The sequence below is a fragment of the Callospermophilus lateralis genome, chromosome 9, assembly GCF_048772815.1.
Source record: "Callospermophilus lateralis isolate mCalLat2 chromosome 9, mCalLat2.hap1, whole genome shotgun sequence".
In the NCBI taxonomy this organism is placed as follows: Eukaryota; Metazoa; Chordata; class Mammalia; order Rodentia; family Sciuridae; genus Callospermophilus; species Callospermophilus lateralis.
The window spans coordinates 15,952,935-15,979,317 of record NC_135313.1 but is presented as its reverse complement, the minus strand read 5'-3'; the positions used below and the strand labels follow the sequence as shown (position 1 = coordinate 15,979,317).

General features: G+C 39.8%; 1 protein-coding gene across 1 annotated transcript in view; it reads right to left on the bottom strand.

Moving 5' to 3' along the window:
* Positions 1-26,383, bottom strand: part of Epha4 (EPH receptor A4) — a 131,363-nt gene that overhangs the window by 9,284 nt on the left and 95,696 nt on the right. Inside the window, exons 6-13 of the mRNA XM_076866630.2 lie at positions 20,077-20,201; positions 18,661-18,820; positions 17,372-17,483; positions 8,234-8,292; positions 6,044-6,157; positions 5,346-5,531; positions 1,502-1,563; positions 830-1,039 (exon numbers count right to left, since the gene is read on the bottom strand). Of these exons, the coding sequence (XP_076722745.1) occupies positions 830-1,039; positions 1,502-1,563; positions 5,346-5,531; positions 6,044-6,157; positions 8,234-8,292; positions 17,372-17,483; positions 18,661-18,820; positions 20,077-20,201 (1,028 nt within the window). The remainder of the gene's footprint in view (positions 1-829; positions 1,040-1,501; positions 1,564-5,345; positions 5,532-6,043; positions 6,158-8,233; positions 8,293-17,371; positions 17,484-18,660; positions 18,821-20,076; positions 20,202-26,383) is intronic.

Below are 26,383 nucleotides of genomic sequence, written 5' to 3'. Positions count from 1 at the left end.
CAACTACTGGGAAAAAAAAAAAAAAAAAAGGAGAGATCTTTACCTTTCACAAAGAAGTGTTCTTTCCTTAACAAATGGACTTGGAATTCAAAAGAGAATGCTATAAGCATCAAAACCAAGGGCCAAAGAAATTTAATTGAATGCCACCCTCCCAAAAAAAAACCCTAGCCAAAAAACAAATCCCCGAGGCTTGGAATTGCAGAGGAAAAGTGGTGAGTGTTAAAAAGGGAAATTGTCTGGTGAGTGCCTCACGTTGATTTTAACAGTGTTGGCCTTAATAGCCAATAACTGTTTTATGATTCTGTGTTGATTCCATTAGTATTTTATATGCAGATTTTCAGATTAAGATAGCATGGCCATTAACTGTATTCTGAATACGCTTAACTGTGTCTCATCCCTGTTATCCATCTTATCAGTTCTATATATGTATTCTAAGATTCAGCAGTCAACCAACTAGAAACATTGCTTTGTCTTGTTTAGAAAAATGATTTCTTTTCCAAGAGCAGAAAAGCGCCAAATAGAAGATCTCAGACAATAAAGTGAAGAAAGCAAGAGAGCCAACTAAAGTGTAAAAAAAAAAAATACAAGGAAAATTCAGAGGAGAATTCATTTTTGCTTGTAGCTTATGGTTCTGTAAAATTGTCATTTGTTTCAGAGTCTGCTTCAAAATTCCTCTTTTTTCTTTTTAGAAATGTGGTTTAAAAAAAGGGTGCAGGGACTTAAAACAAAAATAACAACAAAAACAAATCACAACGGGCTTAAACATCGAGGTGTGACAAGAAGTCCAGTCTAATCAACATGAAAACCCGGTGGGGCAAGTCACCCTTACCCTAGTAGTATAAGCTGCTTCTGGATCATCCTCAAGTACTCTGGACATGCCAAAATCAGACACTTTGCAGACCAAGTTGCTGTTTACCAGGATGTTCCGTGCAGCCAGGTCACGATGCACATAGCTCATGTCAGATAAATACTTCATTCCAGACCCAATGCCACGCAGCATGCCCACCAACTGGATGACTGTGAATCTGCCATCATTCTTCTGCACAGGAAAGGGGCAGGGAACAATCCCATTAGCATTAGGAGAAATTAATTTCGCCAAGCATTTATTACTTGGGTTTTTTTTTCTTTCTTTCTTTTTTTTTTTTTTTTTTTCATATCTGTATCCGGTATGCAATGAAACTCAGCATTATTTCCGGGCCTTTCTGATCAAAGTCACTAATTCACTAGTAGAGTGTACCCTAGAAGCAAGGTTTGCTTCCTGATAGATGGAAATTTTCCAACTGTAATGAATCTATGGCTGAAGCAGCTCTATGATACAAGAATAAATCAAACACTCCTTTCATTGTCCATGGATTATTTAATAGCCTTAAAAATCACATCATTCTTTATTTCTCCATTTTAAAAAGTCCATGAGTACAACCACCCAGGATGGATAGAAGGAATCTGTTGGGGTTTTTCTAAATACCAGTATTCTTGGGTTTAATAGAAAGTAGATACATACCCTGAGGAATGCATCCAAGGAACCGTTCTCCATGTACTCTGTTATGATCATTACTGGTTTACCTAGAGTTTTCAGAAAGAAAAACAAAAACCTTTGATGAGCGCTGCAGTTAATGAGATAAAAATGGGCTGTGCACAATTTTACTGCCAAGACACCTGTCTTGTGCGATCTAATTTAATTAAAACAAGCCAAGCTTATGCCTCAGCTGTGGGGAGCTAGGAATGAAATATTAAAAGGACGAGTAGGTGTAAACTCCATCTGGAAGGTTAACCCTTTGGGTGGCTTGTTGACAAGGTCTTTAACGAAAGTGGCCTCGGGTACCTCGGGAGCACATCAATGGATAATTGTTCTCTCAAGCAAAAGGGGAAAACGATAAATGGGCAGGCCTGTTTAAACGTGAAAAAATCTTTAGGATAATTAATTTATTGTGCTCCCAGAAGAGCCACTTGTGTGATGCTTAACAGTGCAATGGATGGAGAAAGCTTTTTTCTTTATTTAGGGACACCCAAGTTTCAGGGGGCAGTGGCTTGTTGGATATGCTTCATTATTCAGACACATCTTAAAACCAAGTATGCACGACATAAACTGCTTTCCCTCATCTTGTATTGGTCAGGGTCTGCATCTTTCTCTTTTCTTTTCTTATCTACAAATAAACTTGCTCTTTTTTTTTTTCTTCCTTAAACTTTCCATCTTAAAAAAACAAACAAATCCCAAAACCATCATGGGGAAGGTTTAGGAAATCATTTCATCTGAAACAAGAATGTCCATAAAGAAATCAAAATGACTTTCAGGCCTGGGGGAGTGGAGAGAAGCAGCACTTTCACTTTAATATAGTTCTCTTTCTAGGAACCTTAAGAACCTTTCTTTGGTCTCTTCATTACTTTCAGTGGACTTAAGGTATCTAATGCCTTCTGTACACGGGGCATTGTTGAGGGATGGCGAATGGTAATCATCCATTTTTTACTAAGTTAAGAGGAAAGAGTTTGTAAAAGATTGCTTTGGATGAAAACAAAATGTCAGTTTGATGTATAAAAAATATTCACATTTATTGCTGTTTTCCTTGACTGGGCTTAGTCATTTAGTCAGGGAAAATGGTCTGGATACTTCCCTACAGAAGAGTACCCATAACTATTCTAATCTTTCACCCAAAGATGCTGTCAGTAATTTCTACAATAGGGAAGTGGGAAACATCTTTACTTCAGAAGTAAACATTTTGAGGAGTCAGATTTTTAAATTTCAGTTAAGTCTGATGTTTTCTTCATGGTTTTCATTGTCATGTCTAAGAAATCTTTCAGAAGCATTTTTTTTTTTTTTTTTTGCATCACAAAATAACACGGTGGAGATTGTGTTTTTAAGTAAGGAATGAAAGCCCGCAGAACAAGTAGGAATCTTGGTGCAGACCAAAAGACGAATAAGAACTCTTCCAGATTCCTCCTTTGCTGGAGGGGGTGGGTCCTGGTACTTACTCCCACCCTCCATCAATGTAAGTAGGAAGCTCTTAGTCCTTGAACACATTTACCCTCTCCATCTGGGACCAGACTCTGTACAGAACAAATGCATCTAAGTGAGTTTTAATTAACCTGCCTCAATCAACTAATGAGAAAAGGGCGACTCTTTGGGCCATGTATTAACACCTACTTTCATTTCACCAGATTTCTCTGGAGCTTTGGAGAAGAGTAGAAGATCCAACAGAGAGGGAGTAGTGGGGAGAATTTATGGTACTCCTGTCAATTTAGGAAGTTCCTCAAGTAACTGCTTGTAATGATCACATCTCCTATCCCACCCTCACACCTCCCTGGTCTGACTTCTGGCACAATCTTCACCACTTCTCTGCATTCCTTTTTCTGTTCACTAAAAGTATCCATTTATCAGAACCTTTACGAGCTCTGCAAGAGGAAAAAGATGAATGTCGCCATAAGCAGGAGGACTTATAAAGCGGACCCAGGTTGGGCTCATGGATGGAGGTGACTTCCTTCCCTGCAACAGGCAGGGATGCAGGGGGGAGGGGAGACGGGAGGGATCAGGACAGCTTCTCGGGTGGAAATTTTAAATCATTTTAATTCAGTGACAACTGCATTATGCAAATGCATCCAGTCGTTTATAACAGTTACAGCTGTAATAGCTACGGGTTTTAGAGGCGCGGTGGGACTTTAATACAAAGATTCCCTGTTCCTTCTCTTCTCTGCAGAGGTGCTATGAAAATCACTGTCTGCGGCAGGAAAAACAGCCTAAGCTGAACAGAGCCTCCTTTTGAGAAAATGGACCTGCAGAAGTATTTAAACAGGAATGTTATCTTTTAATTAAAGTAGTGAGGGGCTCCAGGCAGCCCTGAAGGCCACAGGCAACAGAAAAATATCCTGTCTGTAAAACTAATCTTAAAAAGCAAATAGAGCTATTCTATGCTAATTATAGTCTTCACCTTAGGCAGAAAATTATATCTTCTTAGTTTCCTTTTTGGAAGGATTTTGAAGATGAGGGAAGATGGACTCCTTAAGACATAATAGCACTACTGAATAACACTAAAGAGGTCTGTTTTTTTAAAAAAATAAAATAAAATAAAAAATCTGCCATTATGTTAACCACTCTAAATATTTCCTTTTATTGCAAAATAAATTCATAAGGCAAGTTCTATTTTTAATCTCCATTTTACAGATGAAGAAACTGAAAGAAAAAGACAGAGCCGCCAGTCAAGGTCACCTGTTTACTAGCCATAGAACTCAGAGGCAAGTCTTCATCCATTAGGCCAATGGTTCGCACAGTGGGATCCCTTGGACCTGCCAAACTCCTGCTGCTGAAGCAAACTTTTTGGGACAAGGCCCAGGAAACCATTTCAGTGAACCTTCCAGAGAAGCCTCAGGTAGGTTTAAATCTGAGAACCTCTGAACTGGTGCATATTTTCACTCTTTAGTGGAATCCTGATTTCCTCTTCCTAAAGACTTTGTTCCTTGGATCCCATACCAGTCTATCTCAGACCTAACATCTCCATTTGCTCTGAAACCCCCCTCATTCCCACTTCACCTACCAAAGTAGACATATTCTCACTTCTCTGCACTTGCTGATTGACAAGCTTTCCTCACACACCTTGAATCAATAAGAGAAACACTGGCCTCACTGAAGACAGAGCCAAGACCTGCAAGGTCCTTGACTTACACTAACTGCAGCAGGTACCGTAGCTCCTGGAACAGAGCCACCTCAGACGGTAACCGCTTCAGCTGCACAGTCGGTGGGACACTTCGTAAGTTGGCCTCAGCCAGCCTTACATCTGTCGAGCTGGGTTGCATTTTAACTGAAGCATGGTTCACAGGCTCAGCGAATGCTAATGGACTAAAAAGGGAAGGTTCAACCAGGTGTTACTTTAAATAGGTGCTGAACAGCAAGAGCCATAAATCAGGCAGTGCAGACAAGCAAATCCCCTGATATAATGAAGAGTCCCAAGATTCACTCCCTGCATCTGGAACAGAAGCTTCCAGTGCAAGGTGTGTGGAGGTTTTGTTGTGCTTTATATGAAAAGTACTTAAAATTTATTTTGCTCACCATCTGTTTGTGCCTACCCTGTGACAATCAGTTTGGTCTAGTAAAGATTTGAAAGATGACTTGGCGTACCAAAAATATGCAATATTAATTTCCCTAAAAATCTCACGCAGGCTGCCTTGGAGATAGGGTATCAGCCAAAATCGTAGACCCATTGAGAGCTGACTACAAGATTAATGACTTGTCCTGCACTGATTTCCTCCTATTAGCAATCAGTGGGTCTGCACCATCTGTCATTTCCCTAGAAAGAAAATGTGTGTTTAATTTCCCAGTAACTTTGGACTCGGCTTTGTGACAGGAATGACCCACGTACATTTGGTGACGACGCCTTCCAGGTGAATTATGTTTGGGTGGTCAAATTGTCCCATGATGCTGGCCTCACTCAGGAAGTCTCTCCTCTGTTTGTCCGTATACCCAGCTTTCAGCGTCTTGATGGCCACACAGATCTCTCTCTTGCCAGGCACTTTGAGACGTCCACTGCAGACTTCACCAAACTCACCTTAGGAAGAGAAAAGGGTTCTACAATGACGGACTGGAAATGCATTTAAGATGAAAGAGGAATAGTTGACATTCATTGCAAGCTTATTACATGACAGCACTGTGTATACATATTACATAGATGATTTCACCTACTCCTCCCCAAAACTCAGAAGTCGGTGCTATTATTAGCTCCAGTTTTTTTCTCAGGGAAAACTAAGACTTAATGAAAACAACTGGCCAAAGTCTTATAGTTCGTAAGAAGTAGAGTGAACATTTTGAATGCCATCGATCTGACTTCAGATCTCATATGCTTATTAATTTTATCCTGGGAAAATATTGAAATCTGTGCCAGAGTTTTTCATTGCACAACACATCTTATCCTTCAAATAAGGAAATTTTGTATACACCAATGTTTACATATATGAATGTGCATACAATACACTCATACACGGCATCCATTTATATAAGCCACATACATATATTTAACATCCACCAAAAAAATAGACTTATTAGACAGATAATCAGACTTACCAACTCCTATAACTTTTTCAATCTTAATGCAGGATGCATCAATTTCTTTGGCAAATTCTCGAACTGCCTGGTTGGGGTCTTCATATGTAAAGGGATCCACGTAAGTCCTAACACCTAAGTAAGGAGCATGGAATAAGTTGGCTGAACACAGTTCAGGAATGACTAATAAACATAAGTAGTCTGGATCTAAAATCCTTAATGTAGGAAAAGCCAGGTTAGCTGTGTGGTCTTGGATGTACAGAAACTTTAACTTCTTGCTCTGATTTTCATTAGTGGGTGGACAAAGACTTGTTAGCTATTTAAGACCCTGAAGCTCTACTGACTTCCTGGAATGTCTTCCCACTTCAAGGACAAGAATTTAAAAACAACACATCCCACAGAGGAAAATATGGTCTCTAGGAGGAAACTTGGAATGTGTTAGCTGAATATTGTTAGCCTATCTAGGCTCATGCTCCTCTGTCCTTGCACTAAGTCCAAACCCTACTTTCAGTTATTGCCCCTTAGCAAGAAAATAAGGACTTTCTTTTTCAGCTGGGCCTGTCCACAGTGTCACATTTCGCCTACTGTCAACCTGTTAAATTCGTGACCTCTAGTTAATGAACATAGACTTGGTTAATAAAGACAAAAAGAGCAAATCTACTAGTTGATTTGAGAATATACTGACTCTATTGAACCTCTACTTACTTTCTATTTTGGAAAAAAGGTGTAATAAGCAAAGATATTGATGTTCACCTGGAAGCTTCGGCTGGAGATAACTGTGGAGACCTAATTGTGAATGGATTAGATGCCAGGAAGTGCACTTCAGCCACTCTGCACACAAATGAAACTCAGAGCATGAGCTCTGGGAAACGCTGGGACAGGCATCACTGAGAGTTTCCTGTGACATTTGCACCTGTCCTCACTGGAGTTCCTTGGGGCCCTGTGATTGTGTGGGCCACCAGTCAGCCCAATCTCTTTGATTTTCCAACCTTGTTCGTCTTTTCCCTGGTCTCTAAATCCACTAATATGAATAATGTACATATTGGCATTTTCTTGCTACTTATGTGTGTGTGTGGGGGGGGGGGTGCTGAGGATTGAACCCAGGATTCTTTACCATGGAACTACTTTCTCAGCCTTCTTTCTTTCTTTCTTTCTTTCTTTTCTCATTTTGAGACAGGGTCTCTGTAAGTTGTCCAGGTTGGTGTCCAACTTGTTGTTCTCCTGCCTCCCTGGGATTCCTCTAAGTGGGATTGCAGGTATGCACCACCACACCTGGTACTACCTCTTTTTAGTATATCATTTTTGTTTATGAACATGGTAGGTATGACGACAAAACTAAAAAGCATAGTTTTAAAAACAAAACAAGGTGGGCAGATAACAAGTTGTCAGATACCCCATATCCTTTGTCGCTTTCAGACTCTAGTCAGAAAATCTTCCCGCAGAAAAAATCTCAAGCTGGTCTCTTTCGCCTACCTCCTGGTACTCATTTATGTTAGTGATGAGCCACACATGGATATTAAAATGTAAATGGGTTTAAATTAGATTTAAAATTCACTTCTTCATTCACATGGTCTACGATATTCGATTGCACTTGTGGCCACAGGTGAACGTCTTCTAGAACAGGGCAGCCACAGCCCACTGTCAACATCTCACAGGGTCCCACTGCAACCTGCTCCTGGAGAGGTCAACCACTGCTGCTGTCAAGGTCATTCTGGAGTCTCTTCTTTCAATTTATTCTGTGACTCCATTTGGAACATCAAAACACCTAGAATCCACTCAACAAATGTTGAGGGTCACCAATTTCACATCACATACTGCCATTTTTTGGGAAGTAGTAATTACTGTTCAATTTCTTAAACTTTTACTGGCCCTCCCCCAATTTTTAGCTGGTAAAAGAAAAAAAAAAACCTATTTAAATCTTGCACCAAGCACCAAAAATATGCTAGCTTGACTGACATTTTTCTTTTTCAGGCTAAGATAAGGAGAAAGAAGATTCTGAAGGAACTTCTCCACATTGACCATGTCTTTCATTTCACTTGAAATCATCCTGGATTACTTACTTCAGTTTGATATCCTTAAATTGTATTATTTGGATAAGGAATACATTATATAATCACTAATGGCCATATTAGTCTTATCTAGACATTTTCTAAACTAGAAAACAAGACACATGCTCTAGAAACACAATTCTTTTAACCTAATGTTTTGTACCTTGGTTCAAATGTTTTTCTTCATCCGCTTCTTGTTTTGCTTTGCTGTATTTACTCCGTCTATCAAAAAATTGTTAAAATAAGAAAATTATTTCCCTCCAACACAAAAGCTATAGCAAAAGCCGTAAGACAGGTTTAACTGTGAATCGGGCAGGTATGTGATGCACATTTCACAGATGAGAAAGCTGAGACTTAGGAGACATGGAAAAATGAGGTAAACATTTGTCACCTGGATGTAGTCGTGGTTCTTAAACATAAACCAGGCATTTTATGATTATAATTTCAAACCCTCAGAGGAAATTTGTCTTATTGAAAATAAGGTCATATTTCTGTATTCTTGATTGAAATAAATTGTCATAGGCAATTCTCCATAAATCAAAAGGCAGTAACGTTCACTATATTACAAGTAAATATAGTAAGTCTTGTTGTTGAAACCATGATAGCCACTAACACAAGAACTTCACATCATATTATACTCTCAAACAATATGGTTTACCTGCCACATATAAATCCCTAAATTATTAATAATTATTATTTTGAAAATTTAAGAAGTAAATATTTACTTTCCACGGGACTACAATTTATAAGATTTTGTAGAAAACTAACAAGAGTAAAATGGAAAGTTTTCATTTGCTTTGCTAATTCTCTTCCTTGAAAATGATTCATTAAATCTTAAGGATTGTATGTATCATTTATATGAACTGGGAAATTAACACAAGTCTTGGGAATCAAAAATCTATAATATTAGATTTTTACATAAAAATTATATTTATATATATATAAAGAATTTTTTGCAGTGCTGGGAATTAAACCTAGAGTCTTGCTCTTGTTAAGCAAGTCTTCATTATATGTAAAAATTGAGTCAGGAGAATATATATCACATAAAAGAATTAGAGATCCCCTTCTCAGCAAAGCAAACAATTAATAATGTGAGGAGAGAGCCTATAGATTGGAAGAAAAATCTTTACCACATGCACCTTCAATAAAGCGTTAATCTTTAGGATATATAAAGAACTCAAAAAACTTAACACCAAAAAACCAATAACCCAATCAATAAATGGGCTACGAAACTGAACAGACACTTCACAGAAGAAGAAATACAATTGATCAAAAAATATAGGAAAAAGTGCTCAACATGTCTAGCAATTAGAGAAATGCAAATCAAAACTACTCTAAGATTTCATCTCACTCCTATCAGAAAGGCAATCATTAAGAATACAGGCAATAATAAATGTTGGTGAGTATGTGGTGAAAAAGGTACATTTATACATTGCTGGTGGGACTGCAAATTGGTGCAACCCCTATGGAAAACATTATGGAGATTCCTCAGAAAACTGGGAATACAACTACCATTTGGCCCAGCTATCTCACTCCTTGATTTATACCCAAAGGACTTTAAATCAGCATACTATAGTGACACAGCCACATCCATGTTTATAGTAGCTCAATTCACAATAGCTAGACTAAGGAACCAACCTAGGTGTCACTCAATAGACGAATGGATAAAGAAAATGTGGTATATATACTCAATGGAATATTACTCAGCTTTAAATAAGAGTGAAATTATAACATTTTCCAGTAAATGGCTGGAGTTGGAGAATATCATGCTAAGCGAAATAAGCCAACCCCACAAAACCAAAGGCCAAATATTTTCTCTAATATGTGGATGCTAATTCACAATAAGGCAGGGGACACTAGGGAAGAAGAGCATTTTCTTAGATTAGGTAGAGGGAAGTGATGGGAAAGGAGGGGAGCAGATGTGGGTATAGGAAAGATAGTAGAATGAAACAGACATTATTACTATATGTATATATGTGACTACATGACCAATATGATTCTGTAACATGTACACTCAGAAAAATGCGAAATTATATCCCATCTATACCTGATATATCAAAGTGCATAAATGCATTTTATTTCCATGTACAACTAATTAAAACATTTAAAAATAAATTAGAAAATTAGTTGGTTGTAACTCTCTAAACCTGAAATTATATTAGTGAATAAAACGTGTAATTTTATGACTGTCCAAATATAAAATTCACATTGGGATCTATAATCATCTTGAGTTTGAATTTCAAAGACAAGATAAGTCAAGACTCTCACAGATGAGGAAACTGAAACTCCCAGGTGAGGAAATCTCTCCCCACCCCCACAGTGTGATCCTGTCAGGATCTGATACCCTTGACTCCTAAACATTGAATAGGCAGAAAGGCAGGATGACCAAGCAGAAGCCAAAATAGCAGAGAACCTAAAGAAGCAAGTTGGGGCAGCCAGAGAGGCAGCCCAAGGCAGCACATGGGCATCAGTGTGAAGTTTTCCTCCCACATCCCTCCTGGAATTGTCAGCCACACAGGATCCAGCTCAGCAACCAGACCTCGGAGCCTGCAGATGTTGCTCCATGTGGATGATTCTCTTGCAAATAATAATACCTTGCACTTTTACACTGCATTTAACTTTTCAAAGTGCTCTCATCACATATATTATCTCCTCCCCCAACTGTTTGCAAAGCAAGAACCAGCTTAGCAAAACAGAGACCCCAGTTACTACTCTTAACGACAGAGTGCATATTTGAGTCCCAAATAATAGCCTGTGTTTTCCTTTGCATTTAACTTTTCAAAGGGCCTTAGAAGGGTGTATTATTTAATTGCATCTTCATGACAACCCTATGAAAGGAATCAGGTGGAAGGACACACACTCAGTTCCATTGTACAGATGAGGACGCGGAGCCAGGGGGGCAAGTGAATCCCCCTCGTCCCTTCTTGGCAAGTACATGATTTGGTGGGTGACCTGATGGGGCCCATGCCTGCACAGCATGTCTTGTAGTGAGGATGTGGTTGCAAGGGCAACTGATGAGACTCACATGAGCAATGGTACATTTTACATCAGTAAATCCCTTTACATTTCATCAAAGAAAACAAATAGGTTTAAACACCCTGAACCAAACAACTTTCTCTGAAAGTTAAAATTCCCTCCAAATCCTCCTCCTTTACCCTCTTTTAAAGTAAATATAAGGGGGTCAGGTCAAAGATTACTAAAACATTTAAGTCAGGAGAATACCATGACTGGGTCCCCAGGGTGTAACAGGGTCCTGCCAGCCAGAAGGATTGTATCTTATCAGAGCTCCTAAAAGCTTTATCTAAAATTATAAGCATGTTGTTTAAGTCATTTTAGATCTATAATGCTAATGCAATTTTTTTTCCTTTAAAGGAAAAAATAATGTATATAACAATAGAGCTTTGATAGTCCCCCCACCCCACTATTTTGTGGGACCAGGGCAGAATAAAGGGCCTCAGGCATGCTAGGCAAGTGCTCTACCACTGAACTACACCCTCAGCCCTGAGTAGCCACATTAAATTGTCAGTGAATTAGTCAATAACCTGGCGTCTACACAAAACCAGTGACTTCACACTGCCCAGAAGCATGACTTTCTTTTTGACACCAGGCACATTCACTTAATATGGACAAAGCCACAGGAATACAAAGTGGCAGGGGTCACATAATTACAAGGTAGAGCCACCCACCTACCCCTTCCTCAGACTTCCAAACGCACAAGGAAAATTCAATGAGTGGTGAAGGTATATTTCTGAAGAACTGCTTTGCTTGGAGGGCTATTTGGAAGAGGGGACCCTTCCAGGCTACAAGGAACACTAAAAAGGAAACACAGGGATTCCTGTTCAGAGACTAATTGTAGCCTATTAGCTCTCTAATAATACCTTGAAACCCCAAATGCCTATGTTCTGCCCTACCTTTGTCACCTGATGACCCTTTCTCCTTAGCCCAGAGTAGGACAATGGGGCTCATTATTGCCCCAAGAAAGAAAAGCCACTGAAGCTTACTGCTGGGTCAGCCAGCGTGGAGGAGCCCAGGAGCCTAAGGAAGAGATGACTCCAAATTGTCCGCTGGGGAGCACCTGAATGGCAGAGGAAACCTTTGTTGAAGATTTTCTAATTATGGAGATGTGGGTAAGCCATTAAAAAGGGGCAGGAGAGCAGTGGCTTGTTAGTGAATGGTCCAGAAGGAAACATGGAATCTTTCAACAGCAGGAGTTACAGAAAAGGGCTTGCTCTGCAGGTGAAGCTTTGAAAGAGGGACTGGGCCCTCCCTGCAGTCAAAGGGACGTGGTAATAAGGGTATTAGCCCACATTGTGGAGGAACAGCATGAGCCCTCCAGGGCCATGTGTTGATTCTGGCACCTTGACTATTCAATACACCCAACAGAATAGAGGAGGGAAGCGTGGCAGGGGCCCTACCGCATAAACCCTGCTTTTATTAAAATACTAACTTTCCCCATCAAGTGGACAGATTTGATTGATGTGGTTCACTGTTCCAAAACTAATTAGTAAAAGGTAAGTAATTTATTCAGCTAAAGTGCAGATTAAGGGAGATAAAGCAATGCAATAAGCAGAACTCCAGGTGGGACTCTTTGCAGGGCTCCCCAGCACTGCCATGAAGATTCATAGATACGATTCCTCTTCTTCCCCTTCCTTAAGCTGTCACTGTGCTTGCATGGAATGGTGTCTGAATGTTCTTTGGGAGCAACATTTTGAAATAGTTGGAATCGAACCGTACTATTGCAGGCAAGTTGTTTAAAAATGTTCTGAGGCACCATCTGCCCCCTAATTCTATGAATTTACATGATTTCATCAGTCAATTTAGGCTAACATTTAAATGTATTCATTCTTATGTGATCATAATATTGCAGAGGAGAAAATTAGGGTACAAGGAAGATAGAGGCTAAATGGAAACTGTTTTTGCATTACATGTACCGTTAGCTCCAAAATGGAAAAATCTTAACATTCTAGAAGACAAAGCTAACTTGCAAATTTGAACTTTATATTGTGCATTAGACTTGTACATTAATTCACAGATTGCAAATTCCCGGTACCTAATTTATATATGTGATATATATATATACATATTTGTGTATATGTACATATACATATATATGTATATTGCCATAGCTATTTTATTTAATTCTTTCTTTGTTCTTTTTTAAATTTGCTCTTTTTTTTTTTTTTTTGCATTTTTTCCCTAAAATCAATTCATTTCTTTTTCTTTAGTTCAGGGAGAAGAGGTATTTTATAACCTAACATAAAAGGAAAGTCATCATTAAAACGTTGCTAAGAAAAACAGTTATCAGGTAATACTTCCCCCTGACCACCAAATTTCCCCTTAAAAAACAGATCTCTTCTTGTATTCCAGTTCTTTCTTAAAATTGTTTCTCATGTTTGAATAATAAAATATTGTTGAGGAAAACAGACTATCCTGAAACAATCTGAATTATCACTAGTTTATATCATTAATATAAAGGAATAGGTTGTCAGAGAAATTCAACACTGATCCAGTCCTTAGCCCTGGCACTTAGGACTTTATGATGGTATTGTTAACAGCCCCTTTAAAAAACACTTTACAAAACAAGTTTTGAAAAGTGGTTACATTGTGGAGAAGACAAAGTTAAAATGTGTAAATAGGGAAATGGAGCCTTGGATTAAGATAAAATTCCATCCCCCCACCCCCATAGTACTGGAAAAGCATTCTACCACTGAGCTACATCTCCAGTCCCTTAAGATAAAATTTCGAGGGACAGCATCTCATTTTTGCATCTAAAACAACCTACACAGCAGATTTGATTATGTACTCTGAAAGTCTAACACCAGTCTGACATGATAACTTGAAGAAGACACAGATCAATGATGCCTATAAAAATGTAAACTGATTTATTTAACATATCGTGAGTGGTAAAAACATACACAGATCAACTTTATAAAATCTTGTTTCAAATAAAGTTCATAAATTTGGTAGTTTGAGTCTTTCACTGAGATCCCTAAATGCTTACACATTGAAGTGGCTGAAAAAATAAGTAGATCATTTGAATTAAAGTAAAAATGGGAGATTATTCTGGATAATCCTTAAACTCAGACTGCTCAGCATAAATTGAAAACAACATAGAAAACAATTGCTAATAAAAAAAAAAAATTCCAGCAAGAAGCTACATGTGAACCTGAAGCTATTTCTTTTTAATGATGAATTACAACAAACACGATTTTCTCCTTGAGGTCATCAGAAGAACTGAGGCTTTTCTCACTAGGTAAGTCCTTTCTATCTACTCTTACAAAATCTCATAGGCCATCAGTAGTGTGGGATTCAGTTCAAGGGGACTCCTTTAAGGGCTCTGTTTCTAGCAGCCTTTCTGCCGTCAACATCCCGTGACTCTAAGAAGCAAGAGGCAGTCCCACTAGAAAAGGACAGAACTGCAATTTTTCAGGCAAGGATGTTTGATCTGTTGCTTTCCTGCACTACTGGATGAAGTCTGGCAAGATTATTTCAGGGGTACCATTTACTACCTTTTATTGGTATTTTGCTGAGAGCCTGGGCCTGACTTTTGTTCATAGTACCTGTCTCCTTTCTGTTCACCTGTTCTTGTCCCATTTAAACATTTGTAGTCCAAGATAACAGAGCAGACAACCTGTGCGGGGAGAGAACTGGCTGAGTGAGCATCGGCTGCTGCAAGCCTGTCAGCTACCTGGCTCCAGGCAGCCCTTCCCATGACAGCTTTATGGCCAGCACTAAAGAATAATCAATATGAGGGCAAGGGGTTGACATTTCATTTTCTAAAAAGTGATCCATTGAGGACCAATCACCAAGCAGTGTTTATCAGCCTTGGGAAGTGACATTTTTTTTTTAATGGGGGAGAAGGGACAGGAATCATCGCTAGGTAACTTGACAGGCTCAATTCTCTAAGGGGGGAAAGCTCATAATTGGAAATCCGATGCATCCTGCTATCAATCCTGCCTTATGTAATAAAGTGATCAATAAAAGCAGAAAGGGAATTAAGTCATCAAGCTTGAGGATGCTATTTCCTATAGCCATGGCTTTTAATAATCTTGTCTCCCTGCATTACCTTTTCATATGTTTTTTTCTTTCTTTTCATCAAAGCCAATATGTTAACCAGAATGTCCAGGAAAAACTTAAGAATGAGGTGGCTTATTTGTAAAACTCCAGTTTGACTCTGTATTTAGGGCCACTTAAATGAAAAAGGAAAAGGAATCTAAAGGAAAATTGAATCATGACCACAGAATGTTTCAAACCAAAATCTTAAGAAATAGTCAGGACAAAAGATAAGACCCAGTTCCTCACATGGTTCTGAGCATTACATAATGCTGGACTTCAGATATTATTTTTATTTTGAGGTGGAGGTAATTAATACTATGTTCCCTATTTCCATAGTTCAAAACATTTTTAATATCTAACAGATTGTTAAAAATTAAACATTGTAATAATTTCAGAAAGAAATTGCAGAAATATGTAATAATGAAAAACAAAAGTCCATGCAATTTCCAGACACTCCTCATCCCGGTTGGTTCCCCACAATTGAAAGGATGCATATCAATGCGTACAGTTTCCCATGAGTTACACGCATGACACATGGACATCCGGAATCAAATGGCAGTGGACAAAGAAAAGGCTCATCTTTTATTTGGCGGGGTAGAGTACTGGGGATTGAACACAGGGGCACTCAACTACTGAGCCACATCCCCAGCCCTATTTTGTATTTTATTTAGAGACAGGGTCTCACTGAGTTGCTTAGCGCCTCACCACTTCTGAGACTGACTTTGAACTTGCCATTCTCCTGTCTCAGTCTCCAGAACCACTGGGATTATAGGCGTGTGCCACCATGCCTGACAAGAAAAGGCTCATCTTGATTGGCTCCTGCAACTTAACTTCTTGGAGATGGAACTCACTGCTCTGAATCAGACACCTCCTTAAAGACTTTGAACCAAAAGGAATGAATTTAGTGACAAATATCGATGTCAGTACCAAATGTGACGTCGTTCCATACTGTGTTATTACTAGAGGGAACGAATTGTTTTCTCCAAACTAGGACTTGTGGAGAGTGAGGGTGAGAGCATGGTGTTAAGAAATGTATGTGAAAACTGGGGCCATCCAGGGAAGCTAACATATGTGGTCATCACCCTGATTATAATGTACGTCAGAGCAAAGCAAAAGCAGGGTGGCTTGCCCAGGCAGTGGAAACAGCTACAGGCATTGTTGTGACATTAGTGAGATCATCCACAGCTAGGGAGGGACAGTACAACAGATGTTGGCCTGAGAGCTAAGCACGGCTATTGGGGACATAGTAGCTCTAGCTACGAGTATAGTAATGCAGTGTTCCTGGACCAGCAATTCACCTGTCTTCTATCACTTTCCTCTTCTATAATAGGAAAAGCTGTTATTTGAAAGGATCATTCTGACACCTTGTGAAACTGTTGATGGTGTAAGGGGGTAAAGGTGAAATAAGAAGTAGATTCTCATACCTGAAGGACAAAAAGGCCTAGACACGGGACACTTACTGATGATGAGCAGCTGTACCCCGTGGAGAATCTGGCAAGTCTGAGTAAGTAGATGGATGACAAGACTGGTTCAATAGCCACTGCTAGCATTGAGTCAGACTACAAGCACACCGAGTATAAATGATCTGCTGTTTGAGATTCCTTTCAAGGGCAATGTCATGCCCACCATGTAATTCACGAATACTTTCTAAGAATACTGACAGCCTTTCCCACAGGGATATGACAGTGTAGTATTTCATTTCTTTGCTTCAGTTACTGTCATTTTAACCAACATCATGTTGAAGCACCTACTGTGTGCTGTATCTCTGATGCCTATCAAACTCCTCTTGTTAATAACACTTGGAAGCAGATAATGATCATTTCTCATAAAAGAGAAATGAAAGTTTGAACAGGTGAAGAAATACAGCTGGCAAATGACGTAGCTCAACTTTGGGGCCACGCTTTCTCTTACAGTTTTGTTTCCCTTTGGCTGTAGATCTAGGCTGAGCAGAGAGAGAGAAATGTAATACCCATAGCTGAAAGTGTCTGCAGATCTCCCGTTGACTTGCTTTTCAGCCTGGTTTCTTGGAATTAGTTGTGTCTTTACGGGACACTCAGCAGAGAGGGCTGCTACCCAGTTACTGCCATTAGCCACAGTTGGGATGTGGGAAGATCAAAGCAACAAGGAAGGAGCTTGGCATGCAGATGCCCTGTTTATGATGCCAATCAAAGGCCTTGGCTTGGTGTGGAGGAGACAAAAAGTTCCGTCATAAAACAGAGAAAGTGGGGGTGGCTTCAGAACTTACCTCCTACTGATGACAAAAGCTGCAATGAGAATGACCACCAGCACCACGCTGCCGGAGACGGACACCAGCAGGACAGTGGAGTTGGCTCCATCACCAATGATCCGGGAAGGCACTGCAATGACAGTTACAGAAGGTGACCTGGCGAAGGTGCTATGGGGTGGAACTTCTGATTGGGCTAGAATATTCAACGATCTGAATCTTTCTGGAGTCTACAGCCTTTGCTAAATACACATGGAACAGGATTTTCCAAGCCTTAATGAATACAAGGACCCCCCCCCCTTTTTTTTTTAAATCACTGTATGTCAAACTTAAATAGAAGACTCTTATTAAATCTTCTGGCCAATGCAGGATTTTTTTTTTCCTGGCTTCTTTTTCCTTTCTAACATTATTCTCGCTCTGACGTAATGACCAAATGCATTGGTGAGAAACACATTTGGAAATTTCAGAAAGAACAAATGGTTTTGAATGCCCTTCCTTCCTTACAGCTATGAAAAGCTTGACTATTACTGCCCAGGTCTAAGCCCCTTCCCTCTGGTAGCTTCCCTGGATGATCTCAATGGCATCAATTCCCTTCAGATTCAACTCCACTTTTGCTTCTGCTTTTTTACATTCTTATTTTATTCAATTGTTTGTTAATAAAACTACTTTCTACAACTGATGTTGAAAATTTTGCTAAACCATATCTTTCTCAAATAGGTCCAATTTAGGTTTCTTAATTAAGGGGGTGGAAATGTCTTATGCAAATGCTAGTGTGGATAGGCTCCTGGGTAAACTTTTGATTCAACCAACCAGTGGATTCAACTGACAATGTGAAACATTTGATATGTTTGCGCAAAAAGGCTTTAAAACACACATACACACACAACTCATCTGACTAGGTTTTAACAAACTCCTAGAAATAGGTAAGGGAAAAAAAGCATTTTTGGCCCCTTCTTCCATTTTCTCATGGAAAAAAAAAATTCCTTGTCTTAATGGAAGATAGACATGCAACCCTTAATTAGTCAGTTTAATAATCCCATTTTTCATGGTTTATAGAAACCATGAAACACTTTTGCAACACTTTTCATTCACATGAAAAGACACATCAGACAGTATTATAAAAAGTGTCCTTCCCTCAACAGGATGGGGTTTCTAAGTGACAGACATGGGCCATCTTATTTCATGCAGCATTCATTACAACAAAACGTCTGCCTAACCAAAAATAAGTACAGCTCCTTAGGTTTCATGTTGGTGGAATTCACCCTGTACAGAAAAAATCTCCGAGGGAGTGGAATCAGGGGTTCATTTACCTGTGTTGGTTGTGACTTCCAAAGGCTCACTGAAGTCCCCATAGCCAGCTGCCGTCCTGGCCCGCACATGGAAGACATAGGAAGTCAGGGGGTTCAGGCCTTTGATGTCCGTGTTCCTGGCAGCCGTCCGAACTATACGATAACTCCGTTCGTTCTGATCCTACATTATAGAAAGATAAAGTTGATAAAGGTGGAAAAATAAATCATAAATCTTCTGCTTACTCTAGGACCAACATTGAGGGAACTAACAATCTCCTCAGAGGTTGAAAGTAAGTGGGGCAGAACTCTTGAACTCTACATTCTCTTCTATGGACTCTTTTTCTTTCTTTCTTTCTTTTTTTGAGGTGTGTGTGTGCGTGTGTGTGTGTGTGTGTGTGTGTGTGTTGCTACAGATACAACCCAGGGCCTCACACATGGTAGGCAAACACTCTACCACTGAGCTGTGTGTCCAGCCTATTTGTAAAATTCTATTTTGACCCGGAATCTTGCTGACCTGGGAATTGTGATCCTCCCGCCTCAGCCTCCAGAGCAGCTGGGACACCAGACCACGGAGCCAGGTTGGTAAGCCCCCCAGTTACTTCTTAGAGGTTGAAAGAAGCACAGAGCTAGATCTGGCTGCCATTGAACCTGAGCACATACAGATCTTTACTCATAATCATTTTTGAAAAGAACATTAAATGATGGTTGGTGGCTTTTCTAGCTCCACACCCAGCAATTTAAAAGAAATAACTGTAAGAAGGTCCCTTGTCTTTTTCTATTTTCTGTCTGGAAAATGCCAAAAAAATACTGTAATCTGATTTCAATTAAAAAATCCAGTCCCTTTTCTGTTTTTAATAAGGAAGTCAATAAGTGATTATCTTTAAAAGGAGAGGACAATTGTTCATTTTCTAGACAGCCTTGAGTGCAAACAGCTCTCTTCAGAATTGTCCTTTAAGAGACAAGTTATTTGTAAAAATAATGCCTTTCTGTAACTTTAAGAGGTTGAAGAATGTAATTTTCCTTCCTTGATTTTCTATTAAAAGTCATCAAAACCCACACCCTCATTCTGAATAGCAGTCACCTACTTAAACAGATCATTATTTCACTGTTATGAGTCACTCTCCCTGATAGAAGGTTTATAGATTAGGACTTCTCAGCAGTCTTGATTCTCATTACTAGAAAGAATATAATGATATTAGAACACAATATACCTTTCTCTATTTTTCAAGATAACTAATTAAATAATAAATGTGATAACCAGATTTGATTGGGAAGTAAGATGCATTTGGTTTTGGGATTCACAGATATATCCCAGTTTAGAACTGGCCAACACCTGAACACAAGAGGCAGGAGGGAGGGGGGAAGGGAGAGATGGAGCAGGGAAGGACGGAGGAAGGCAGGGAGAGAAAGGAGGAAAGTGGCTCATCCCAGCAATACCTTCTCATAATATTTGACTTCATATTCCAGGATGACCCCATTGGGCCGATCTGGTTCTAACCAAGCCAGCGCCACGCTGTATCTTGTAACTTCTTTAGCCTGGACCAAAGCAATGGATGATGGTGCTATTTGGGAAAAACAAAACATTTTATTTTAGGGGAAAAAAAAATGTTTTTGGTGGTATCAGTCAATAATTCCATCCTACTTAAAAAAATCATATGGAATCCTTTCCCTTTTGATCATTTTGCTCTTCTCCAGTACAAAAGCGCATCACATTTTTATCATTCTGTCCAAAATGTGCTTACATGGTTTGACTTCATAAGACCATCTCTGAAGCAAAGGCCTGGTGGGTCTGCAGCTCCATAGGCACTGGGAGTTGTTCCTCATACAAACTGCGTGTGCAGAGCATGCTCTCTGGCCTTTGACCTTTGGTAAACCATAAGAGTCTTTGGGAGACCTGACTCACATCCTATCTCCAGGTTTTTGAAGTGTCATCTTACTGATATTTAATTTTATACAAGCAAGAGAATGTGCAGCTCTTCCCCGGTAGTGTGGGGAATACCAGGAGGCAAGAGATTTACATACTTTCCAATACAAATAAAGGCACTGCTTAATTACAGTATGAGTTTTCAGTTTAAACACAACCGTGAAAATAATGAAGACCACAAATAAAGCATGAAGGGTCTCTCTGGACATAAATTTTGCAACTATTTCACAAGAGTTGAAATATTGCTTGTGCCTGCTGAGTAACAACTCCTCCTCTTTCCACCAAGAAAGACACAGACACAGTCCTCTGCTGGGTGTGCTATTGGGAGAGGGAAGGAGGCCATGTTTGAGATGTGTGAAACCAGGCTGCATGCTCCCCTCCTGGAGCGGTCACACCTCCAGCCAGCTGCCATCCCGCTCTGCTGTGACTGACAGTAGCCAGAGGGGGAGGAGGAAGCTTATCTAGAAAAACTGGTCTGTGGAACCAGAGAAGGGGTGCCAATTATGTTCCTAAATTGAATGTATATTGGATTTTGTTCCCAAATTGTGGAACTCTGTGAAAACAAATTAAAAAAAATATGGCTACTGAGGAATAATAAATTCAGTTGGGTCATGCTGTGCTCCCCCTACATAGAAGACTTCTAACTCCTTATCTTTTTTCAGGGGAAAACAATAAGAAAAAATGAAATAAATGGTCACTGCAAACAGAATAGGAAAAGCTTCAAACCCACTTGACCACCTCAAATGGGTCCACTAGTGGCAGGACAACCAACTGGACACACCATAGTCACGGCCCGCTGAGGCCACTCCAGCAGGGGCTGTCTCCTAGAGATACTAATTTTACAGCCTGGCATCTCTTTTTCAGGGAGCTTCAAGATGGGGTCTCTCTCTCTCTCTCTCTCTCTCTCTCTCTCTCTCTCACACACACACACACACACACACACACACACACACAACCCCTCCCGATATTTCTCTTTCTCTCTTTCAATGTCAAAGCGGTTCCAGATTGGATCTCAGGCATAAACACATGTGAAAGACACAACGCATACACATGTTCTCCATCAAGGGCAACTCCAAGGTTAGCAATACCAAACGGTATGAACAAAGCTGCACACAGCACACATATGGAAGCCACTGAACATCTGAGGAAAATGAAAAACGGAAATGTGCTCGTTAGGTCCATTAAGGCTCCTTCCCCCAGCACACACACGAGCACACACACATGCATGTGCACACACGTATGCTCTCTCCTAACTGGTTGACACAGCCGTTGCCCTGTGAAATACAAGGAGCAGCTTTCTTAAATACGGAGGCAGCAAAAGGGCCAAAAAGACTGCCTGCCTGCAAAAAGCCATTTCATTCCAGGTAATAAATACATCTCCTAACAGAGCATTTTTACCATACACTTTATAAAAAGGGGCTCTTTAAATTCCAATGTTCGAGATTGGGAAATGAAATAGAAAAGTGAAAGCCGTTAGAAAGAAAGCAGGAGGGAAGAAAATCATAAAATTACAAAATGAACTTTCTCTCCAAAATAGTCTGGGTTAGATTCTGATAATCGACAGATTCCTTGGGAAAGAATTGCCTGCCTGGCCTCACGGTGCACTGATGAACTAAGACGGCTTCCCTCTGCTTGGGTTATCACTAAACTGCTGCATGTGGGAAATGAATCCAATTTCTATTTTAGAAGTTGGAGCAGCAGCGTTCCTGAGACCATTCGAAGGGAATATGAGCTCAACCAAGGTGCTCAAGAATCTCAAGCAGGGAGTCAGCAATATCATATAATCATGTTGGCTAATAGAATATTTCTCATGCAGCCCTGCTTGGAAAAATCGATGGGCACCAATGTGAAAATAAATGAACAAGAGTGTGTACCTAGACTCAGGTGTCATCAGAATGCAGAAAAAATGAGAGATTAAAGAGAAATACAAGTGTGAGGCAAGAAGGACTAAATAAAATAGAAGGCTCGGATGGGGACAGTCGGAGCACTGCTATGCTGATCTTGGCCGTCAGTACCTACCAGAGACTGTGCAATCAGGGACAGGAAAAGAAGTAGTTCTGATTCACAAAAAAAAAAAAAAAAAAAAAAAAAAATTACCTTGTATGGCTGTTCAATCTGAATTCTTTACTGAACCTATATCTTTCAGAAGAGTGTGTTACCAGGACACAGTGACAAAAGCCATCCATGGCCACAGGATGCTGGGAATAGTAGCTACAGCAGACAACTGCATTGTAGTGTAAGACGGAAGTCATTCCTCATCCTTGAAGGAGAGCTTTGTGTTTTCTCTGGAAGGAGCCCTGGTTTCAGAAAAGCTGAGCTATGCCACACTGTCACTTTAGAAAGGGGACAACTGGGATGTCACACACAAGGTGCTTTCCTCGCTTTTTCTACCCAACACAGCCTCCAACCTTCCATCTGGAGCCCTTGCATGGCCACATGTGCCTGCCTGTGGCTCATTTCCCCACATAAGGGTTTTGGCAATGGGATTTCCCAATCTTTCCCTACCTCAGTGGTTCTTATAACATCAGTCCTCTCATGCCACCACATCTCTCTGCCACTTGTGCTAAGACCTTAGTAATATTTTTCTTATATAGATACACTATTTTTTAAGCTTAATTATTTTTGGAAAAATATTTCCCATTTGTTGGCATGAATTAAACTCTATTATCTCTTCTAATTAATGGCAGGTAACCCTAAAAATGGGTGTAGATGAAGCAATGTTATCAATGTTTTCTGGGCACTCTCATCACCCCAAGCATTATTCACAACAGATTAGCTGGTGTTAGGGAAGCAGGAAGGATGTTCAGGCACTGACTTGAGATTCTGACCCTGGAATACTCAGAGTCACTGACTGAGACTTGAGATGGAACTAACTTTTTTACAGGGTGATTCAATATTAGGTAACATCCCAACTGATTCTTCCCGGAAATTATTTCTAATGGCACCGCCAGTATGTTTGTACACTTCGGTAAATACTGCCCGACTCTACACCAGTAAGAAATATCTGGATCCTGAATCCCAATATCCCAGGGCTCTGCCCTTTGCTAACAGAATTGGATGAGATGATAATTCAATAATAAAATAACATATTGAACAATCTCCTCAAATCCATGGTAAATTAACAAATCCATGCTTTAGTTCAAAAGAGGGCTTCTGAGCCTGGTAGAAATTTTGATCAACATAAAAAGATCAAGAAGATAAAGTCACTCCGTTACCTCTATGTAACCTCTCTGATTTTTATTCTAAAACCTTGTAGAGATAAAGTGCTTCCTCAGTACTGACTCATCCACCAAGCACACACTGAACCAGCAACTTCTGAACAAGGCGAAGATCAGTGAGGAATGATCTGAACAAGGCTGAACTTGAATCATGTACCATCATATACATTAGCCTCTCTTTAGCTGCAGAAAGGTAAGGAAATTTCCGTGTTAGTTTTACACAAAAGATACCTTCTAATATCAACCCAAGAACTCATTTTTCTATAGTATAAAAGAAGGCAGTGTCTGCTAATCCTCTTATTCACATTTTTTCATGGTGATGGGGAGAAGAAAGAGGAGGGGGCTTCATCACCTTATATCCATAGACACAAAATTCACCTACTGAAGAGTCAAAGGTGAGGCCAGGAGGAAGCTGGGGGCTGATGTGCACATTCTCACTGAAACAAAGTCATGCATCATAGATTGGAAAGCATTCCTATCCACCCACGGACTGCCTTCATTAAAGCAATGGTTGTTGTAAGAAGTGTCTTGCACTCCTAAACAAAAGCAGGCATTGTTTAGTGGTTAAATATCACACGCAGCAAAGAGGGCTGTTCTTGCTAGGTGACAGCATGGTTACAGAAAGCTGATGGATGGACAAGTCACAAAGGCAAACCCTACTACAAGGTGGACTCTAAAGAAGGATTTATGATTTAATTCCAACAAGTCTAGCTTTCACGCTTTCTTAGTAGTTTGACCAATGCATGTTGATTTTCCTGTTCTGAGATACCAAAACTGAGCCCATCTTTTCCTTTTATTCTCATGGGGATTTTGGTAGTTTTTTTTTTTTTTTTTTTTAATCCAAAATGCATCCTTCATTTCCCCTATTCCTTACAAATCATACAGACATACGCATTCATTCAGTAATAAGTATCCTGAGAAACTTACAAGTAGAGATAAAAAGGTATTCTTGTTTTAAAAGTTAAACATTATTTGCCTGAGGAAGGACAGTGCCCAGAGATCAAAAGTTGGAATAAGAAAGGGGTACATGGTATCTTGCAAGCACACCACGGGAGGTCTGGAGAAAGGTTGGTGGGGTGTGGTCAAGGGTTGCAGGGACAGAGAAGAGGGAGAACTAGGAAAGCATGAACAAGAATAGTACACCTGTTGTAGGTGTGATTGTAATTTTCAGGGTTTGATTCTGTGTGGAGGGAGGCTCCTTAAGATATGTGAACCAAGGACAAGATGACAAATCATTAGCTCTACATGCTGTAAGTACTTGTCGCTTTGCTAGTTTGGTGAAAGCTCAATGGACTTAGAGAAGATTCTAGAAAAAAAATTCTGGGTATGACATTTACTAGCTGTCATCTGACTAGGGTCACTCAAACTTTCTCATCTCAGTTTCCCCATTTGCAAAATATCTACAAGCTTGTAATCCACCAGAATGCATGTTCTTAAGGGCCGAGTTCTAACTTGTTCATCTCATTCGGACGTCTTACACATAGCCAATCACCAATACTGAGTGCATAAAGTTGAAATGGTTCTAAAAAAATCTTTGTAGACAGTGAAATGTTTTCTAAATATAAAGTACGGATCACAAGCTATCCTTAAAACAACTTTCTACCTACACCTGTTTCAGATGACCTTTTGTGGGTTTAGTTTTGCTATTTAGGTTAATCAAGACATTGACAATTGGAGGTGAAGCAAATGACAATTCTAATTATAAATGGGGTCTCTGTTTCTACACTTATGAAAATTTTTCAAACACACAGGCTGTAAAATGTCAAAAACTATAAGTTAGCATTAAAACAAGGCTTCAGAGCACCTGTTACAGACAACATTCTGAGGGACGCTCTTTAGGTTGATGAAGGTGTTTGGCAATTTGCTCAAAGTTCTCCTCTGGGTCTGTATTTGCATATGCAAATAGCTCTGCTGACTTACTAGTGACAAAGGGAAAGTGGTATTGAGATTCTAAAGTTATCATCCTAATCCAGAAAGGACTCTGAGCATTTCCCTTGTTTTGTAAAACTAGAGTTAACCTCTGAAAATCCAGTACTTGTAACAAGTCAGGCCCTGCTAGGAGTTGCATTGTTACCATCTGTGCCCCCCACAACTACCAGAAAGACACACAGAAGAGTGAGGGTAGTGGGGAGCCATGGGCAGTCAGTAGAGGCAACAGGATTATGCATTTGGAACCGAGTCTCTACAGACCCATAGAAACAAAAAAAAATTATGGTAAGATACCATTTTTATGGGTGGGGCCAAAAAGAAAAAGAAGATAAAAAGAGAAAAAAAATCACCAATGCATGGAAGCTGAATGATTTGAGTTTTCTATCAGAAAATCGAGATAAATTTCACCCCCAAATTATTTTTTTTTCAAAGTTCTTATATCCCTGAGAAATGGAGATTGCTTTTGCAAAAGAATCCCCATTTACTAGGTACCTGTGGTTACATTTGGTCTGAGAGAGGACCAAGATGCATTCAGCAGGCACATGTGGGTTTTATCTCTGTGTGTGTTTTGGATAAACAGAAACAGCACAGATGAGGGGGTTCTATCATGACTCCAACAGTGGTGCATTTCACAAGGAAGAATTACAGGAGATGCTTTGATGTCAAACAGAGG